The sequence below is a fragment of the Microchirus variegatus genome, assembly GCF_963457635.1.
Source record: "Microchirus variegatus genome assembly, chromosome: 16".
Taxonomy (NCBI): Eukaryota; Metazoa; Chordata; class Actinopteri; order Pleuronectiformes; family Soleidae; genus Microchirus; species Microchirus variegatus.
Genome location: NC_139817.1, coordinates 11,856,402 through 11,876,190, shown reverse-complemented (window position 1 = coordinate 11,876,190; position 19,789 = coordinate 11,856,402). Strand labels below are relative to the sequence as shown.

General features: G+C 42.0%; 1 protein-coding gene across 1 annotated transcript; it reads right to left on the bottom strand.

Annotated features, from left to right (window-relative positions):
• Positions 1 to 285: 285 nt before the first annotated feature.
• Positions 286 to 18,785, bottom strand: cplane1 (ciliogenesis and planar polarity effector 1; the record flags this gene model as incomplete). Its single annotated transcript, XM_083902329.1, has 48 exons — positions 286 to 441; positions 525 to 746; positions 836 to 969; positions 1,089 to 1,237; positions 1,320 to 1,375; positions 1,469 to 1,829; positions 1,919 to 1,961; positions 2,074 to 2,259; positions 2,420 to 2,519; positions 2,636 to 2,889; positions 3,093 to 3,207; positions 3,455 to 3,540; positions 3,620 to 3,682; positions 3,878 to 4,000; positions 4,597 to 4,705; positions 4,792 to 4,879; positions 4,962 to 5,143; positions 5,231 to 5,899; positions 6,661 to 6,951; positions 7,039 to 7,273; positions 7,785 to 7,849; positions 7,945 to 8,033; positions 8,121 to 8,233; positions 8,323 to 9,423; positions 9,508 to 9,823; positions 10,208 to 10,319; positions 10,432 to 10,584; positions 10,682 to 10,791; positions 10,953 to 11,100; positions 11,198 to 11,362; positions 11,455 to 11,672; positions 11,762 to 11,898; positions 11,992 to 12,223; positions 12,305 to 12,469; positions 13,235 to 13,390; positions 13,482 to 13,562; positions 13,796 to 13,986; positions 14,116 to 14,873; positions 14,961 to 15,155; positions 15,262 to 15,511; positions 15,606 to 15,788; positions 15,955 to 16,058; positions 16,585 to 16,741; positions 16,825 to 16,928; positions 17,032 to 17,264; positions 17,415 to 17,534; positions 17,632 to 17,767; positions 18,705 to 18,785. 48 exons carry the CDS (start codon positions 18,783 to 18,785, stop codon positions 286 to 288), a joined length of 9,495 nt encoding a protein of 3,164 aa, XP_083758455.1.
• Positions 18,786 to 19,789: the final 1,004 nt, after the last annotated feature.

Here is a 19,789-nt window from a genome sequence, read left to right as displayed (position 1 = left end):
TTTATTCTTACTGTAGTGTAGCAAAGTCCGTACAAAAATAAATTACAAATCTAGAAAAAACAACTAAGTGCACACACACTCAAATGGCACAAACATGTTTGTAATTGTCCCGTTACAAATAATTTATAAAAATCAAACAGTTAAAACAGATATTAAGAGATATCTCAATTTCACAATTTACAAAAGTTCTGATTCGTAGTATATTTAGGCACAAGAGATCTTTCAGCACTTTTGGCTCTACAACAAACATGGCACTCTTTGTCTCCGTCCTTGAGACGCCTCAGCTCAATCGTCCACTGCAGCCACCATCCTCTCGATGGCGGCCCAGTCGATTTTGCTGAGGCTGCTGCTGGCGCTCTCAGACAGGTTGTCCAGCCAGTCCATTCCTGACGCACCAGCTCGGGCACCGTCTTCATGCACATTCAGCAACCTGGCCAAAGCCTGGCAAAAGTACAGCGACGTGTCAAACACAACATTACGCTCAGGTACAGAAAATATATAAATAAAGAATATGTCATTCTTACTCTGTTAGACTCTGAGGTCTCTGAAATAGGCTCCAAAAGGATCCCTTCTTCTCCGTCTTCCATCCTTGCCTGCACATTCTGGATTCCTCTGCCCACAGACGCTCCTCCTAAAGGTCTTTTGTTGAAATGCGTCTTTACTCTGACGTGACGCTCCTCACTCTGGCTGACAGGGGGTTGATTGGTGCGGCTCTTTGCATCCGTGAGCATGCCACGTCTGGTCACCTGAGATGTACGGTCTTTTGGAAAAGAGTCAACTAATGTCAGAAATCGGTGACTGCTTCTAAAATTAGGAGGGTTGAATATTACAATACCTGGTTTATGTAGTTCCAGTTTCCTGCTGGGATCGTTCGTAGGCCGTCCCTCAGCGGTCCCATGAAGGAGGGACTGAGTTTGTTCTGACTGGGGTTTGAGACTTCTTCTGTCAATGGCAGATGTACTTTGAACCCTGAGAAAAATTAAGCTCTATTACTAAAAGTCCAGAACCAAATCACTAAATAGTGATTGATGATTAAAAATCATTATTTAAAGGGGCTAGAACATTGTCAGATTACCTGTAAGTGCTACCAAAAGGTGGAGTGGAGGTGGGTAGTGTGGTGGACCACACTGGAAGAGGCTGCGAAAGAGTGCGTAGGATTGGAGGAGTGGCGGGGACGCTGCTTATCAAAGAACAAGCTTCATTTGTCCTCTGCTTGTGTTGCTCCAGGAGTATGAACCTGTTCAAGCCAAATTCAAGTTTAGTTACATTCCCACACAAGCACGTCTCCCGCAGCATGGTCGATACTCGCAAGAACATACTTTTGCTTTTCCAATTTACTTCTCCAAACAGTGGCTTCATTTCTATTTGCAGATTTCTGTGTAAAGAAAGGGAACAATAGGTGAAAGATGATTACGGGTGTAAAGTTAAAAATGAAATACCCATTCGAGAAATGGGGACCATAGCTCACCACTTTTCCAAAGGCAGAAAAAGGCTTTCGCTCCCTCTCTCTCAGGTTTTCTCTGTGTTTTTGATAAGCAGCCAGTCTTTCCCTCTGTTTCCTTCTCATCCAGATCCTCAGCTCTCTCCTGTCTTCATCTGGACAGACACTTTTCTGCGACAAGTAGCTACTTTGCTGCTGATGCACCCTGCTGTGGGTAACATTGCCTTTCAGTGTAGAGATACTCATATTTGTTTCATTAGCTATTTGTTGAGCAGTACCATACCTCCAGTCCAGGTCAGTCGGGGATAAATACCCTTCCTTTACCAACTCATCTAGGATTTCTGCTGTGTCGGACAGCCCAGTCTGGCCCAGAGTCTCGTCTTCCCACCTAGACATTGAGAGCAGAGTATTGTGAATACTGTAGTATTAATGTAACTACAACACGGTTACAATGCTTCCATTTACGCTTAAACTTACACATTTGATAGTCCAGATGTGTCAGTCAAATGATTTTTCATCTCTGCGGAAGAAAAACACAGAACAGTATTTGTAACATGTCAAAAGAAAAGAAAATTGGTAGCTTCAATAACATTTTTACACATCTAGCTCTTAACATTATATTCTGTAGATACCTTTAGTTGGAGGGCTGTGAAGGTAACACGAACCCACTCTGTGACTGTAGGGAGTGGAACAGTAGAAAGAAGGCTTTTCCTCTAGAGTGTGGGAGTCACCATGAAACACAAGCCTGCCATCCTTACTTTCCTCTTCCTCTTCACGTCCATTTGGTTCAAATAAAGAGACAGATTGTGGCATCCATGCTGGTACGAACAAAGAGACACACCTGGTTTTAAACAAGTTTACCATGTTGTATGTTACACTAAGGAAAGAACTATTTCTCATGAGTTTCAAGGACTTGTAGTAACATTTAAATGCATTTTTAACGATTTGACTTCAATAAAAATATGTTTAGAGGCCGACCTGCATGTGGAACTGACAGTCTGACAGTTTTTTTTACTGCCTTGGTGCTCTTTGCATCAGGAGACAAGACTGGGGTGAGGTTTTCGATGGTGTTCACCAGCTACACAAAGACAAGAACAGGACTACTTATTACAGCCTTGTAGCCATATTTTACACTCCAGTGTTAATAAAAATATAAGCAGGACAAATCCAAAAACATCGCAATAATAATAATACCATTCTAGAGTTTGAAAAATCATTCTCCAGGTAGTCTGCAATTTTCTGTAGTGCAGCCAACTGAGCGTCCATCTCTGACATGCGAGCGGAGAACCAGACTGAAGGAGGTGACGAGGAAGCTCTGTGCGTTTGATCGCTCATCGACTTTATGGCTCGACAGACCTCAGAGTCAAATGGATCTGAACCTTCGTGTAGAATGACTCTCTCTGGATCTGTACTGGACTCATTAAGTGTTTGAGAATCCTCAAAGATATCTAAAAACGAAAAACACACAGTTCAACACATAAATTATCACTATATCAATAATCCTAACAAAATAAATGTATAAAAATGTCAAAATAATGACCTGGGTGAGTAGTAAGGTGTTTTTCTGTTATTCTGAGTGATGGTTGTGGTGCAGCAGCAGCAGCAGCAGCAGAAGCTGCAGGAACGTGAATCTGAGCAGAAGTAGTTGAACAATGGACAACGGAGGGAACATCTGGTGCTTTTGGGCTGAGACACAACTCCAAGTCTTGGTGCAGCGTTTTGTCTTCTAGATCCACAACACTTATGAACTGGTGCCCGTGCAGGTCCTGAGACCAAGCAAAGAAGTGGATTAAAATGTGCATTAACTGACACGTAAGTTTAACAACATTGTAAATTGTTTGTATACAAAAGAGAGGAGATCTAGAAGAGACAATTTCTAGATGATATAAATTCCAGTGGAAATTACTCGCCATATTGCAAGTCACCCAAATTATATGAGTAATGCATTTAGACCGAGAACCCATTTCTCACACCATTTATCTGAATACACCCCTGAGTGCTGAGTCAACCTACATGTGTGGCTCTTTCCAGAATCCTCTCTGGTTCCTTTGGTTTCTCCTTTATGTCTTGAATAAGATGTTCATTATGTGACCTTTGTGCTGCATGGAGAAAATCACACATTTAAAGGTTATTTTATTACTCACAAAACCTAAAAATTAAATGTGTTTGTCAACTTACATTTAGGGCTACTGAATGTCACAGAAGTAGAAACACTTTTATCTACAAGTGTGGGAGGACAACCTAAAAAACAAGAGAGACATGGTAAACACACAGTATTACTTACTCCGAATCTGGATCAAATGATGCAACTAAAAACATTCCATTTATTGTTGATTGAATGCAAAAAAGAACATATATTAAAGTAATTAACATTGTAACAACTGTGCAATAATATTAAAACTTTAACATTATCAACACTGGATAATCCTGACTCACCTGAGTCTGTGTTGGTGAAAGCATCCTGGCTCTCTGGAGGTTTTTTACATGTGGCAGCAAAAGCATGGAGCTCAGCTGAAGTGGGTAGGGGCTTCTGCTCAGTCAGCACAGAGTCAAAAGATCCTTGGAGGTAAATGTGAATTTAAAAATAAATAAATAAAAAAGATTAATTAAATGTTAAACATTTAAACAAACAATTATAGGATATTGTAATCCACAGAATTTACACTACCGTTCAAAAGTTTGGGGTCACCTATACAATTGTTTTCTGTTTTCCATTAAAAGTCACACTTTTATTCATCAAAAGAGTTGCAGAATTAATAAAAAATATAGTCAAGACATTGACAAGATTAGAAATAATGATTTTTATTTTGCCCTTTCGTCAAAGAACCAGCAAAACTGTTTTCAGCTGTGCTAACATCATTGCACCAGGGTTTTCAAGGGTTTTCTAATCATCCAATAGCCTTCTAACGTGATTAGCAAACACAATGTACCATTAGATCACTGGAGAGATGGTTGCTAGAAATGGGCCTCTATACACCTATGTACATATTCCATTAAAAAAATCGTTTGCAGCTAGAATAGTCGTTTACCACATTAACAATGTATAGTGTGTATTTCTGATTCATTTAATGTTAAATTCATTGAATAAAAGTGCTTTTCCTTCTAAAATAAGGACATTTATAATCTTTTGAACAGTAGTGTAGATCTAGACTTACCAAGAGGAAAAACAAAGTTGCGTGCAGGCGTGATATTCTCTGCAACTGCAGCTGCAGGCTCTTCTTCATTTACATGATTTACAGGCTCGTCTGTTGACTGCTGGCATTCCTAGAGAAACACATGGCAGTTGAATTACAATTTGATATCATTAAGTGTATACAATACTCACTGCTAAACTAAATTAAATGTTTCACCTTTTCTGCAGGGATGATGGACTCATTTGGCCTGAATGTGACCTCTGTTTTTCTGTCCCTGTCGACTCTGTCCTCTCTCCTCCTCTGCCTGTTAAACACACACAGTGAGTCAGTTGCCAGCATCACAAAAAGCTCAATAAGTAACATCACTGAAAAAAATATATGATTGCCTCTTGCTGGAGGTAAAACCAGGAGAAGTCGCAGCTGCACGGGTGCTTTCAGGGGGCGGATCAACTCGAAGCAACCGCATCTGAGCCTCTTCAGCGTTCTGCCTCGTGCTCACTGAACTCTTCAATTCGTCCAAGGTGATAAGACGTGTCATCTGTGTCCGAGGAGCGGCCGTGGGTAAAAACTGTGGCACAGACAAATATCTGTAAATAAACAATGCATGACTTCATGAATCCTGATTTAAACAATTGTAATTATAATTGCTGCTTGCCATTCTGGGTCCAGGCTCTATGTATGAGAGTTTCAGCAGAGGCGTTTCTCGCACTGGAGCTGCAAAGGCAGGAGAGGGTGTAGAGGAAAATGGTACAGGGAGTTTAGGGAACACGACGTCGCTCTGGGTAACGGGCTGAATGTGCAGCAGCCGCAGCCCCTGTGTTAGAGCAGGTGTTTGAGGAAGCAGCGTTAACTCCTGCCCCTTGGACCAGTCTGACGCAGGAATCTGTGGTTGAGAACTCATGGGGGCAGGATCATGTGGATGATTAAAACTGAGTTGTCTTCTTAGGACAGAGGGCCCGATTCTTTTTTCTTCTTCAGTCCTCTTTTTTGACGTGGCTTGGTGATTGTGTCTGAGCTTGGGCTGATGTGATTCCAGCGTTGCGGGGTCTGCAATGTGCAGCATCTGAGGCTCTTGAGCTGGAGGATAGTGTGAGGCACCGTGATCGGGCAACGGGTGACAATGAAGTGGTAATTTCACGCCCACGACTGGGGGAGCAGTGTCATTCTGTACACTACTATTAGAGGTGAGCAACACGGGAGCACTGGAGACGGCCTGACTGATGTCAGAAGTGGCCAGGAGACCCTGGGAGGATGGGATTAACGTCTTGCTCTGTGTGAACTGGATTTCTGGTGACTCCACGTGGACAGAGAGAGGAAACATTCCCTGAAACAAAAGATAAACATTGATAACTAAAAAAGAAAATATGTCACAACATTAATATAAACTGAAAACTGAGAAAAAAAAGATCCAAGATCACAATGTCAGGATTCATGGAGCTTAAATTGAGAAGATCGTTTCTGAGAGCACTTTTACACATGGATTAAAAACCACAGTGTCCAGACCTTGTCCCCGTTGAGTACACTACCGTTAAAAGTTTGGGGTCACTTAGAAATGTCCTTTTTTTGAAGGAAAATCACTTTTTTTCAATGAATATAACATTAAATTAATCATAAATACACTCTAATGTATTTATGATTAATTACACTCATTGTTAATGTGGTAAACGACTATTCTAGCTGCAAACGTCGGGTTTTTAATGGAATATCTACATATGTGTATAGAGGCCCATTTCCAGCAACCATCTCTCCAGTGTTCTAATGGTACATTGTGTTTGCTAATCGCGTTAAAAGGCTATTGGATGATTAGAAAACCTTTGTGCAATGATGTTAGCACAGCTGAAAACAGTTTTGCTGGTTCTTTGACGAAAGCAAAATTATTATTTTGAATAGAAATCATTATTTCTAATCTTGTCAATGTCTTGACTATATTTTCTATTTATTTTGCAACTCTTTTGATGAATAAAAGTGTGACTTTTAATGGAAAACACAAAACAAATTGTATAGGTGACCCCAAACTTTTGAATGTATATTTGGGATTTGCTGGAAAAGAAGCAGTTTTTGCCAGGCAGTAAATATGATAAATACCTGATAGTTAACACCTGCACCACCGGGCGTGCTGGCTTGATTCCTGGTGATTTGTCTCTGGCACTGTGTCATAGAGGTTGGCACACTTGTCTGTGTCTGAGGCACCGCAGGAAAGGTGGGCTGAACGGGTAAGGCGTGTGGCTGAGGGAAGACATTGGTCACATAAGACGATGATGGCACATTAGGCTGTGAGGAGTTTATGTTCGACTGAGCCAACGAGTTCTGCTGGGCCACCTGCAGGTTGGAAAATGAAGCGGCTAGAACCTCCATCATGCTCACGTAGTTAATGTTCTGCAAAAAAAAAAGAAGGACAAAACTCATTCAAGTAATGAGAGACAGTCAAGTAAAATATGTCCTTTTAAGTCGGTCTCTTCTTACCTGAACCAATCGAAATAAATCTTCACCCAGTCGCTGTCTCATGTTTGGGGACTGAGGGGACGGTTGCTGAGTGGGTGCAGCAGCCATGGGGTTATGTGGCTGAAGGCTTGGAGGATCTCCAGGTGTATTAGGTAACAGTGCTCCAATGGAATCAGTGACCACTGCATGGACCAAGGCCTCGGGATTAACAGAAGGAAGAAATTGGGGCTCTGGATGAGGAGGAGCTTGTAGATTTCTAGGATGGCAATAAAAAAATGGTTTGAGCAAAAAAAAAAAAAACATTCATATTTATGACAATGTATAAATATCTCAGAACATATTCACCACTAACTAGGTGCTCACTAACATATATAAGTATTATACTAGCCCTTTATTAATCATTCAGCATGTATTAACGGCTTATTCTCCATAACTTTATTATTCCTCTATTATGACATTAATTAACATTTTTCCTGCATGAGGTGTTAATATGTGCTTAATATTTACTAATAAAGGGCTAGTATGCTACTTATATGCATGTTAGTAAGTACCTAGTGAATGGTGAATATGTGTTCCCTAATCTAAAGTGTTACCAAATATTATATTCAACTTTTTTTTAGTTTTAGACTGTAGTGTTAATGGATTACTACTAACTACAACCATAGAAAACAATGCATGTATACGCTTTAAAAAAAGAAAACAATGCAACACTAGATGTTGCCATTTACTACAGGACTTGTTCTTCCACTTTACACATAAAAACTCACAGAGAGTTGGAAGTGAATAGATCGTCTGCAGTTTCCGAGGCGTCCAAGTCTGCAAGCTTTAAACTCTGGAAAGGACACAAATATTGGTTATTTGTTTTTTCCACAAATTATACATACTGTATAAAGAGCGAGAATCGAAAAGCGTAAAAATAGAATTCACCTCATCAGGTGTGCAGGTGTTTTCAGAGATGTTTTCATGCAAAATAGCCTCCACGCCCTCACTGCCACTATCACTGCCACTGCTTTTCCCTAAAAACGTCAACTACGTTAATAAATAATCTGCAATTGCTTTACAGCAACTTTTTTTTTTTCATCCAACATAACATAGTGACTGACCTTCTTTTTCAGGTGTAACATCCAAGTCGTTGGGAGAAATCATTTGATCCTGGTCATCGGGGTGAGGAATCCTGTGACGCGTCTCTTTCTTTGGTTCATCTGTGCAAGAACCACTACAGAGAAGCAGACAGTATTTATGTGATTTAATCAGTACACTTTGTTTCCATCTAGTGACAAACATTTGTAAACATCAGGCGCTCACATGGAAATTTCTCCTTGTAGATTTTGATCAAGTCCAGTGATGGGAGTGTTGCTGGATCCAGGGTAGCCTGTATCGACGCTGCTCTCTCTCTCCACTTTGGTGTCCACTTCAGGTTGCAACACAGGAGCGACAGGCCACTGTGTTTCTGGAACATGGATGCTGACGCTGCCTTGGCCTGTCCCATGTAGCGCAGTGTACCTCCACTCCAGCAAGCTGAGGGAAGTTAGGACAGCAGGCGCTGAGGCTTTGACACGAATCACGACTCCTTCATCGGCTGTTCCTGTGACGCCTCCTCCCCTCTCTTTCATTTTTTTGCCATGGTGTCCCAGTAGCACCCGTCGATCAGCCCAGCGTACCATCCACTCTAGCAGCCTGCCTAACTCTGGAAACTGAGCCTCTAATTTTGGGTCCAGGACCTGCTGCAGTTCAATTACTGCTTCCATTGAAGTTGTGGAGCCAAATATGAAGTTCTCTGGTGACTGCCTAATGGGAAAGGCACTTTTTATAGGGCTCGCACCAGGACCACCTTTCAGTCTTTGGGCTAAAGGCACACTGCTTTGCTTTTGGAGTCCAAATAAACCTTTTTGCCGACCAGTTCTCAGGCCAGAAAAAGAGCTGACAGAAAGGCTAGCTCTGGATATCAGGGCCTCACTCCAGATGGAGGATGTTTGCGGTTCAGGTGTTGTATCTGGTTTAATAGGCTTGAAGCAGCACCCAGCTCTGAACACCGGAGGATCACTGCTCCAGTGTTTTCTCCCCAGATGCTGCCTGTCTCTTTGGCGGCGATGGACAGTAGTGAGCACGTCGAATGTGAGAGAATGCAACTCCCTCTTCCTCAACTGGGACGAGAAGCTCTTCAACAGAGGAAGTTCGCTGCCCGGGTCACCTCCATCAGCACTATCCTTCTCTAACTCATAGCTGAGGAAGAGCTCAAGGAAGTTCAGATACTCTTCGTCTTCCAACTCAAACTCCCAGGTACCAACCACTGGCAGGGAGGACTTCCCATTCCCTTTGGTATCATCTGGGTGACTCTCCTCCTGAATGGCACTTTTAATCTTCACAGCATAGTCTCTGTCTTTTACTTTATGTCGTTTTTTGGCTCTGGAAAGCAAAAACAACGCATAGAATAAGCCACAACACAGATTCTACATGAGCATAACAGAATAACACTTTCACACTGGCTACCTGGACTTGGATTGGCAACGCTGTTCAGGGGAGATGTCCTTCAATGTGTTTTCTGCTATGTCTCCATCACTGCACAGTGGGGGGAAACAGCAGTCAGTTAAAGTGCTTGTGCTCAGGCTTGTGCCCAGTGAGAGTTGCCTTAACGCGGCCATTCCATGTCTGCTTCCTCTCTCCTCCTCTTCCTCCTCCTTCTCCCACAGATGGAGCTCAGGTGGGGCCAGGTGCCTGCGCAAACGTCCGAGGTGTTTTCTCCTTTGCCTGTATTTGTCCTGAATCAGAATCGTCATTGATTCATTCGCCTCTGGTTTTTCCCCTTCTAGACAGAGAACAGACACAACAAATTAGGGCAACTTTCAAAAACAGATCCTTTAAAAAATAGGTAAGCTGTTTATTGTGTTGTACAACACTATCGTTCAAAAGTTTGGGGTCATCTGTACAATTTTTGTTGTTTTTTTCATTAAAAGTCACACTTTTGACAAGATTAGAAATAATGATTTTTATTCAAAATAATAATTTTGCCCTTTTGTCAAAGAACAAGCAAAACTGTTTTCAGCTGTGCTAACATAATTGCACAAGGGTTTTCAAGGGTTTTCTAATCATCCAATAGTCTTCTAACGCGATTAGCAAACAAGTGACCCCAAACTTTTGAACGGTAGTGTATATTTCAAAGTACTTAGTTGAGGAACAACAGGGTTCATACCCAGAACACTGCATTGCCTCAGTCTCTGTAGCAGTGTGTTATACTTTTCTCTCAGTGGGACTTTGACAGACTCTTCCTCCTCTGGGAAGGCTTGCACCAGCGTATCTGCCACCTACATTTAGAAGCAGGCAAAAAGGAGAAAATTAGTCACTCAGGTTCAGTCCGTTCTACTATACGAAAACACTTCTCATGTAAGAAGAAGACGCGAGAAAAAGCCATTTCACCAAAGGGATAGGGGGCAGTTCAGAGACGAGGCTGAGCAGAACATCCTGGAGAATTTCTTCGGCATTGAGGACTCGAGAGAAAGGCAGAAAACGAAGGGCCCAGGTGAGAGCTTCGACACAGCCAGACCTCACGTTGTCTGAGTCATCAGGGAGCTACAAGACACAAATATACATGCATACTCACAGGACACCAGTTGCTAAAAATATATGTCCCATACTTCGACGACACACATATTCTATATAACTGTACCTGTTCATCTCTACCAAGATGTCTCGAGGCCTGATACTTCCTGCTGGAAATGGAGAGCTGGTCCCGGACATGCAACATCCAGCATAAACCACACAGCTCTCTGAAACAGACTAGTAGCAGAAATGAGGTTGATTTACTAATAAAGGGCTAGTATGTTACTTATATATGTTAGCAAGCATTTAGTTAATGCTGAATATGTGTTCCATAATCTAGTGTGTTACTGAATTATTAAATACATCCATATATATATTAAATATAAGTGGTATCTTACTAATAGTTTGGATGGTATCAGGGTCCAAATGGCCGTCTTTGTTAGGCCCTTGTTTGAAGAATCCACGCCGGTTGACAAACTTCATCAGACCCTCAGGGAGAGGCTTCTCTTCCTTAGGAGCTGCTGGATACGGGTACTTCTTCTTGATCTGAAAACACCATATTAGATTAAATATATTATATATATTAAAATCAGCAACACAACACTTACACATCAACATGTTTTATTACAGCTAAATAGCATACCTTGTAAAGTATGTGTCTGGCACGGCGCAGATTAGTGATGTACCACTGGGCGGCAGGGTGGCAACAGCGAGCAGATCTCAGAAGTAAAAGTAACCTTTGGAGAACACCAGACACCTTGTGACGTGCTGCAACCTCCGCAAAGTGCCCCATTGTTCCTATGGGGTCCTGAAAAATCACACATGCATAGACATTACCGACATAAAACTTTAAGGTTTATATGTAAACATTGGTCAACGTTGATCTTCTCCTCTGTGTACCTGTGTGTTGGGTGAAGGCTGAGGGCAATACAGAGGTGGAGAAGGTAGATAAAGTCCATTGGGTACCAACATAGGGAGACAGGTACATAGGTCTTTGGCTGTGTCCAGCAAGGAGGACAAGGGCGAGGACATGACATTCACTCCCGCCATGACTGATGCTTTCAGAATCTCCTGTATGGAAACCAGTAATAAATCCCAATCCTCTCCTTCCAAAAGTTCTAAGAGGAGAAAGTGAAACAACAAAAAGTTGAAAAAATTTTGATTTCAGTGTGCTGTTGTCATTTTACAGTTAGGAGGTCTCAAGAACCTGCAAAGCTCTTGTCATCATCCTTGTCTCTGTGTTCCTTGGAGTCAGGTTTGTTTCCAAGAAGACACTTTAACTCGGCCTGAAAAATGTTTTCTGCTTTCCAAGCTGTTGGTAGGAGGAGCTCTCTCCTTGTCAGCCTGTAATGACAGATGCAGTCATGTAAAATCAGATTTTAGCAAGAGCAACAGCAACAAAACACTTTATATGAGTATGAAACTTTTCAAACTAACCGAGCAAATTCCAAATGGTCAGTGCAATAGCTCGTATAAGCCAGACTCAGAGAAACCGCTGTCTTCCAGTCCCCGAGATGATAAGCCAACCACACAGCCTCTGGAAGCAGACCACCGAGCAGCAGCAGGTCCAGGGCATAGTCAACTGTCCACACCTCTGACAGATGCTGTCGTCGAATTGCTGTAGCCACCTCCTCCTGGCATAATGGTATCAATCGTCCAACATCGGGAGCTACCAAAATTGAAAACTACCAAATTATAAATGCTGTGATAAAATTGCTGTAAAGTGATTTTTTTATGTTTGGAAACATACCATGAGGTAAATGTAGTGGAGGCAGGACAGCCACATTGTGAGGAGGCAGGATGTGGAGTGGCTGGTTGGCAAAGTAAGAGGCCATAAATCTCCCCAGACTCTGAACCACTGCACAGGCTGTTTCATTGTTAAGGTCAATCGGAAGCCACGAGTAAGGAAAAGGATCTGCAACATAAAAACATAAAGGTATGGAATATGGAATATGTCTTACTTTTGCAGTGAGGGACTCTTTACTTAAAGGGGACACAAAGACAATCAACTTTTTAATCATTTTAATACTTATATTTGGGACTCTGGATGCCCTATGAGTAGACAAAGTGTGAAAAAAGATGACTCATGACATGTTTTTATGGTCCGCCTCAGTCTAAGTACAGGAGATAAAACATGCAACTTTGACATCTGTACTCATTGCTACATCACTATGACACATTCCTGGAATTGTTGTCTCGTGGAGCTCCACTTTGTATCTAAAAAACACAAGCGTGCAGGCGAGAGTAATCGTATCTGGAAGAGCAGAAGTACGTGAAGTGTTATATTCTTGGCTGCACAGTGCAGCACAGAGTTCTACACAAACTTCCAGCCTCAGAGGATGTATGTGTCCGGTGGACACATTTTATATATGACGGCAATGTGCCGGCTAGAGTCGGCAAATGCTGGCTTTTCCAAATGCTAACTGCTGTTAGCTGCTGGAGCCTCAGTGATTCTGACGTAGTTTCCTGTGTCTCATTTGCATGTAAAGAGACAGGCACTCAAAACCGAGTGTTCTGGGCTGTTTTGGCAGGGTGATTGAACTGCTGTGGTGCTTCATCCTTACGGTATTTTGACCGAAGCATGTCACAGACATGTTCATTAGGACACCAGGGAACTAGGTTAACTTGGAGAAATAGGGTATAATATGCCTACTTTAATGTCTCTCTGAACATAGCTGACCTGTTATGTTGTCCTTCTGATGTCCAGACCTGTGCAGTATGAGTCGAGCCATGTGGTCCCCCAACTCTTGGGCTTCCCTCAGGTGATACTGAGACAAAAGACTGTAAAGGAGCGCCAGACAAACCCTTTGCTCCTGGAAGACCCTACGATCACACACTAATAAAAAGGCACATAATTAGCATTTGCGACGATAAGTCAACATGTGGCATTAATGTTGATGAAAAAAAACACAAGCAATGATTCTCACTTTTGTTACTCTCCTCACATATCTGCGATCGCCACGCATCAGCACTCTTTGGATACAAGCCACAAAGGTAAAGATGCTCACCTGGAAGAAGAGGAGTCAAGATTTTGACAATAAGGGAGAGTTGAAATATGGAAATTAGATGTTTTACTCATCAGCCCACAATTAATTTGGTCAGTAACACTTTACATTTCAGTAAATATTTGGAAATAGCATAGTCATACTGTTTTACTATTATTGTATTTATCAACTATATCAATTAAAATGATAAATACCATCATCCATATCACCATAATTTTGATTAACAAACATCTAACCTGGGTAACTCAACAGTGCAGGGCCTTCTTCCAGTCTCTCTCCTGTAGCCTGCAAGGCCATCTGCAGCTGGGACATGATGAAAGACAACTGTTCCTGTTCCTCCTCCCAGCCCTCGCTGCCTTCAAATCTTTTCAGTTCCTCCAGATATTGCTGGGTCACCTTGTAAACCCACTGCCACACTCCAAACAGTCTAGCCAAACAAGAACACCTCTTATCACTGACATAGTAATACTAATAATGGCATCTCCTCTGAAACATATTGTTCATAATCTGCTTATACACAGTGGTAGACAAAAAAACAAAACATGTTAATCTTTACCTGCTTGAAGGTCGCTGAGGAATAGGCTGTCCATTATTCAGGGAGTTCAGTTTCTTTTCCTTCTCATCCTGTAGCATCGGAACATGATGAACATCCGAAGGCTGTGAAAGAGATTCCTTCTCTGCAGAGGACCAGATAGTTCTTTGCTGCAGGCTGTAAGCGTGGTCAAGGGAATTGGAGACCAACTGCAAGATCTGCAGGATGGTAGATAAGCTTTGTGATGATAGGTGATAGTGACCGGACTGGTGGGATGTAGGATGAGGTGTCAGCAGGAGGTGTACTATCCGTTTACTGAGCTCCACCACCAGGCCCAGGCAGCACGGCCCGTCTGAGTTTGTGTTGTCCCAGGGAAGAAAAGATAGAAGGGCTTTGATAAGCTGGAGAAGGCGAGTTGAAACCGAGGTGTTTGTTTTGCTTGGGATCAAATGGAGCAAAGCGGCGAATCGCACCACACAAAAGACGGTATGCTTCAGCAGAGGAGCTCTGTGTTCCACTGCACTGCCTAGAGACATGCTGAAAGCCCAGGCTGTGAGCAGCCTGCTCTGGATTTTGCCAAGTTCCCGTCGAAGAAGAGGCATCCTCCGCTGTCCTTCAACAAAATCATCTTCACAATCTTGACCAGTAAAAAGTCCAGTGTCAGTGCGTGTGTCCTGGGCATGAAGGGTGTCGACCATTGAGGCAAACTCCAAACGACCACCGTCCTCTATATGAGAACCAGCAGGAGGTCCATCCAAATCAGAGTCATCATCAAGGAACGACTAAGAAATCAGACAATCAAACAAAAAGATATAAACCATGAAACAGCAACATTAAACATCACTCAGTGAAATTAAAGAATGACTGACCTGTACTTTTTCAAGAAGCCCTGTGGTTCCACCAAAAGTCCCCAGGTCCTGCAGGAAAAGTGGCAAAGTGGATCCATCTGTGGCTGCTGAAAAGTCTGCAGTGTTGGGACCACATGTAACTATGGGGTTTAGTGGTTCAAGGCTGCTGTCAAGATTCAGACAGGAAACAGACTCCAACCATGCTCTCACATGAGCCTGAAAAAGTGAGACAACACAGCGATGAAAGGAAATTACAAGTACAAAAAAATCTAAAGCTGAATAAATTCCCCATTCCCACTTCAAGCAGTCCCTGATTTACCACCTGAGACTGATCCAGCATCTGGCTCATCTTCTCCAGATCCTTGAATGTGTCCTTTAGAAGCATTTTAAGCAACATGGAAGGAGAGGGCTTATCAAGCACCTTCATAACTGTGGCCATGTAGCCGTCAGACACAATGAGATACAGCAGCCGTGGATGCCAGGTCACAGAATATCGCTGCCTCAGAACATCACGCATAGACAAACTAGAACTGGAGCGAGAGGCCTCCCCTTTCCCTGCAGATACTGGTGGCCTGAACAGAGGGTCAAAAAACAGATTAACATTTTTTTCCCATTGAATAGAGTAAAAAAATTAAGCTGTTAAAGCAAAATGCCTCAGATGTTTACCAGTAGGTGACAAGAGGGTGTAGGGGCAGGAACTGTGCTGGCCCAAAGTCAACACTGCAGCCACTGCTGGTTAGAGTGAGAAGGCCCCCAAGACGAGCCAACATCAGAAGGGAACCTCTCTTGAGAACACAAGCCAAGAAAAGACTGTTGGGCGACCAGCTCACACTGCCCACCCAGTAAGATCTAAAGGAGAAGATATGGAAAGTTCATTTATAAACAATGGCAGGGACTGTGATGCTTTGCTTATGGCCAGTTTGGCTAAACAGATATAAATACCCAGGTTAACCACCATCCAACTCTGCAAACACAATGCCTGTTCCAGAGGTTACACATGACCTGAATACTGCACCTTATGTATCTGGAGGGAATCTCCATTGTTTTGATTCCACATCCTCCAAGGCCACTTGATACTGAGACAAAATTCTGGGTGCTCACAAAAAGGACCTGTGTAGCCTAGTATTAAAAAACCAAACACAACATAAACGTCTTAATTCACATTCCTATAGATGATCCTGAAAGAAATGTGTACACTACCGTTAAAAATGTTGGGGTCACAGGAAAATCCCTTTTTTTATAGAAATATACTCTATACATCGTTAATGTGGTAGACCACTATTCTAGCTGTAAATGTCTGTTTTTAATGGAATATGTACATAGGTGTATAGAGGCCCATTTCCAGCAATCATCTCTCCAGTGTTCTAATGGGACATTGTGTTTGCTAATCGCGTGAGAAGGCTATTGGATGATTAGAAAACCCTTGAAAACCCTTGTGCAATTATGTTAGCACAGCTGAAAACAGTTTTGCTGGTTCTTTGATGAAAGCAAAATGATTATTTTGAATGAAAATCTTTATTTCTTTTCAATGTCGTGACTACATTTTCTATTAATTTTGCAACTCTTTTGATGAATAAAAGGGTGACTTTTAATGGAAAACACAAAACTTTTGAACGGTAGTGTATAACAAGAGCCAGACGCTCACCTTTGGCTGTCTCTGGTTCAGGACGATGGCTAACAGTTGGCCATCTGGGGAGAAGGCTGCCACTAATGCCCCTCTGGACTTTACTGGTTTGCAGGGTGTGGTGAGATGAGTCAGTGGGTATGTTTTGGTGACCCACTGTACACTATATTCCACAGAACTGCAAAAAGAAAAATGACTTTATTACCACCATAATATTTAGTCCAAGTCCTGACTTTGAATAAGATGAGACTTCTCACTCACTCGACTCTCATGTTACGCTCTTCCCACTGAATTTTCAGACAGGAGATTATTAGTTTCTTCCCTGACATGAAAACGAGGGCTGATAAACAGACATCACCTAAAGCCTAAAGGAGTTTGGAGAGACAAAGATATAAAGCCGTAAATTTGTATCACTCTTTGAAACACAACACAAAATATTAAACATATCCTGCCATGCTGAGTACAGACCTCTGTCTTCACAAAAAGCGTGTGTAGCGATGCTTCTTTGTCATGTAGCGAGGGAAGAACAGTGTCCTCGAGGGGCTTTATCTCTGCCCAGCATCCATTTACTGTGCCATCTCGTACTCCCGTCAAATCCCTGACGTCCACACACTCCCACAGGAAAACTTGTCCCGTTATGGTTACGAGTAGCACATGCATTCCATCCCCTGACACCTGAAGAGACAACCTTGTGGCATTTCCTGTGAAAACACACATGCATCCATTGTTTATGATTTGATAATTCACTGAAAAACAGGGAAGAGGGAGTGCAGATCATGTTATAAACACCAGTTCACAGCATCAGAACTTGGATGATTATAGTGAGATTAATTGCATTTAACTGTGAATACCTTGAGCAGAAGTAATCACGTGAAGTACTTCTGGGGCAGCTGCAGCAGTCTTCAACAAGTCTCGATCCCTGTTCCACAGAAAAAGCTCCCCTGAGACCAGAACTCCGCAAAGCCATGTACCTGGAAACACAACAGAGAAGTGTAGTAAAAGGTATCCTCCGATCTGACAGATGATGACAAGTGTTTTTTTTTCTTTTCTTTGAGTTTATAAACTCACCACATTTTGATGAAGTCATGGTCAAAACGTTGTTGAGCAAAGGATGGAGTTTAGGGGTCCTTTTCTTTGTGCGACCAGAGACCATGTTGATCTCGCTAATGCGTTTGTCATCTAACAGGAAGACGGACTCCTTCTCCTGAAGCGTGACATAATAATAATATGATTTATTGGTATAGCACTTTTCAAAACAAAGTTTAAAAAAAATTAGAAAGTGTTTTAAAGGGTTAAAACCAAGAGTGTTTTCAGAAGTGATTTGAAAAATGACGCTGTTTCAGCAACCCTCAGAGCCTCTGATGGGGGAATTTCAGATCCAGGAGGACCCTGACCACAAGGAACCACCAGCAGAACACTGTCCGAGGATCTGAGGCTTTGTCTGGTCTCAAATCAACAATGGATGTGGAGTGCTTTAAAACTAATTCATAATGTATTGAATTCTTAAGTCCTCCTAATGTTAGTGAAAAGCCAAGCAGCTGCATTTTGATCAAATACATTATTGATACAAGAGATCAGAGGAGAATGGCCAGACAGGAGTGGTGTCACAATTAAAAGGGCACCCACATTCTAACATAGCCGTGTATACCTATAAAGGGACATCTTTTACAGCACAGCATCACTTTCTATCAGCAAGATGGGTGTTTTCTATGCAGCACTGAATATCATTTTCTCTAAAGACACCCTTTGGGACACTAGAGGCAACAGGGAACTTTATAATGGCACCCTTTTTGATTGGAAGAGCATCTTCCTCTGCATCACTTTTCTCCACAAGAAAAAAATGTTTAGACACAAATGAATGGCAGCCAGAACAACAGTATATAAACACTACAATCAATATTTGCAAAAACAATTCTACCAACATTAAAACAGATGTGCTAAAGCAGCAGTATACAGCGATGACCACTTTAATAATGACACATAGGCTAACACCTGAAACTGGACATTTCTTTATATAAAAAGATAATTCACTCTCAGATATTACATACTTGAGAGTAAGTGTGTGATGTGGAAAACAAGCTGGTTGTTGTACAGTAATACTGGAGTAGTACTTTGTAACTATAGCACTTTAGTCTTCTCACCTGCCCGAGCCAGCAGAACCGCGGCCATGGCTTCTTCCTTTTGATGCTGGACGACAAAACGACCTCCAACTTTAGCTCCATGTTTTAAAAGACGTCAGCATCAGCTCACCGTCGTGGTTGTACATGGGCGAAGAAAGGACAGAATCCCTCTGGACACGCACGACGACATATTACTGTTCACATTCCGGTTATCTACGGCGCTTATGTTCACGACAATGTGAGTCATGTGTTCACTTTTGTTCGTAATAACCACCGTTGTTATCACACCGTTATATCGGCGGCAGCGTTAGCCGCCTAGCTAACTAGGTTTACAGTGAGACGCACTGTTCCCCGTAAAATACAAGCCTCACCGAAGTACGTCGCACACACAGTCTATACTCGCATGTTATCTGAATAAAAACACGTCTTATAAGTGTGTTTAGACTGAAGCTAATCGTGAAATATTTCGAAACTCCCTCCGATCCTGCAGCCAAACTCGTTTCCCATGATCCTCTGGGGGGAAGCTATGTTGCGTTGCCGTAGGAACACAGACGAAAAGACGTCGTCGTGAAAACAGAGGGATTTACGGTTAACTGTGAATGACAAGTGAACGTTTCCACAAGTCGTTTTCACAGTTTCTTATCTTATTATATTGTCACGACCATTTTGATTTGATTCAGATTGTTGTATTTTTTGAAATTATTCACTTAATTGCCACTTTTTCAGTGAATACTGCGGTGAAACTTAATTTTAACGCCCTCCTCACAAAGGATTTTACGGTAATACGGCCTATGATCGATATCCGGTTTTCAAAATAAAACGGGGAGAGTAAAGCACATTTTTTTGAATGGGAAAAATAACGAGTTTCCTCGCAAGTTCTGAATAAGAATGGGAATGTTGTGCACAGCACATTGATATCTACAAGTGTACTGGATAGCAGGTATTTTTTACTGTGCAGTTTTTGTTTTTGTTTAATTCAAAGTAAAAGTCCCATATGCGCACGTTTTAATAACAATAATAAAAAAAAGATCAACTTTGAGATGCAATAAAAAGAAAAAAAATCAGTTTTAGTCAAAGATAAATTTTAACATTCAAAAACAATAATT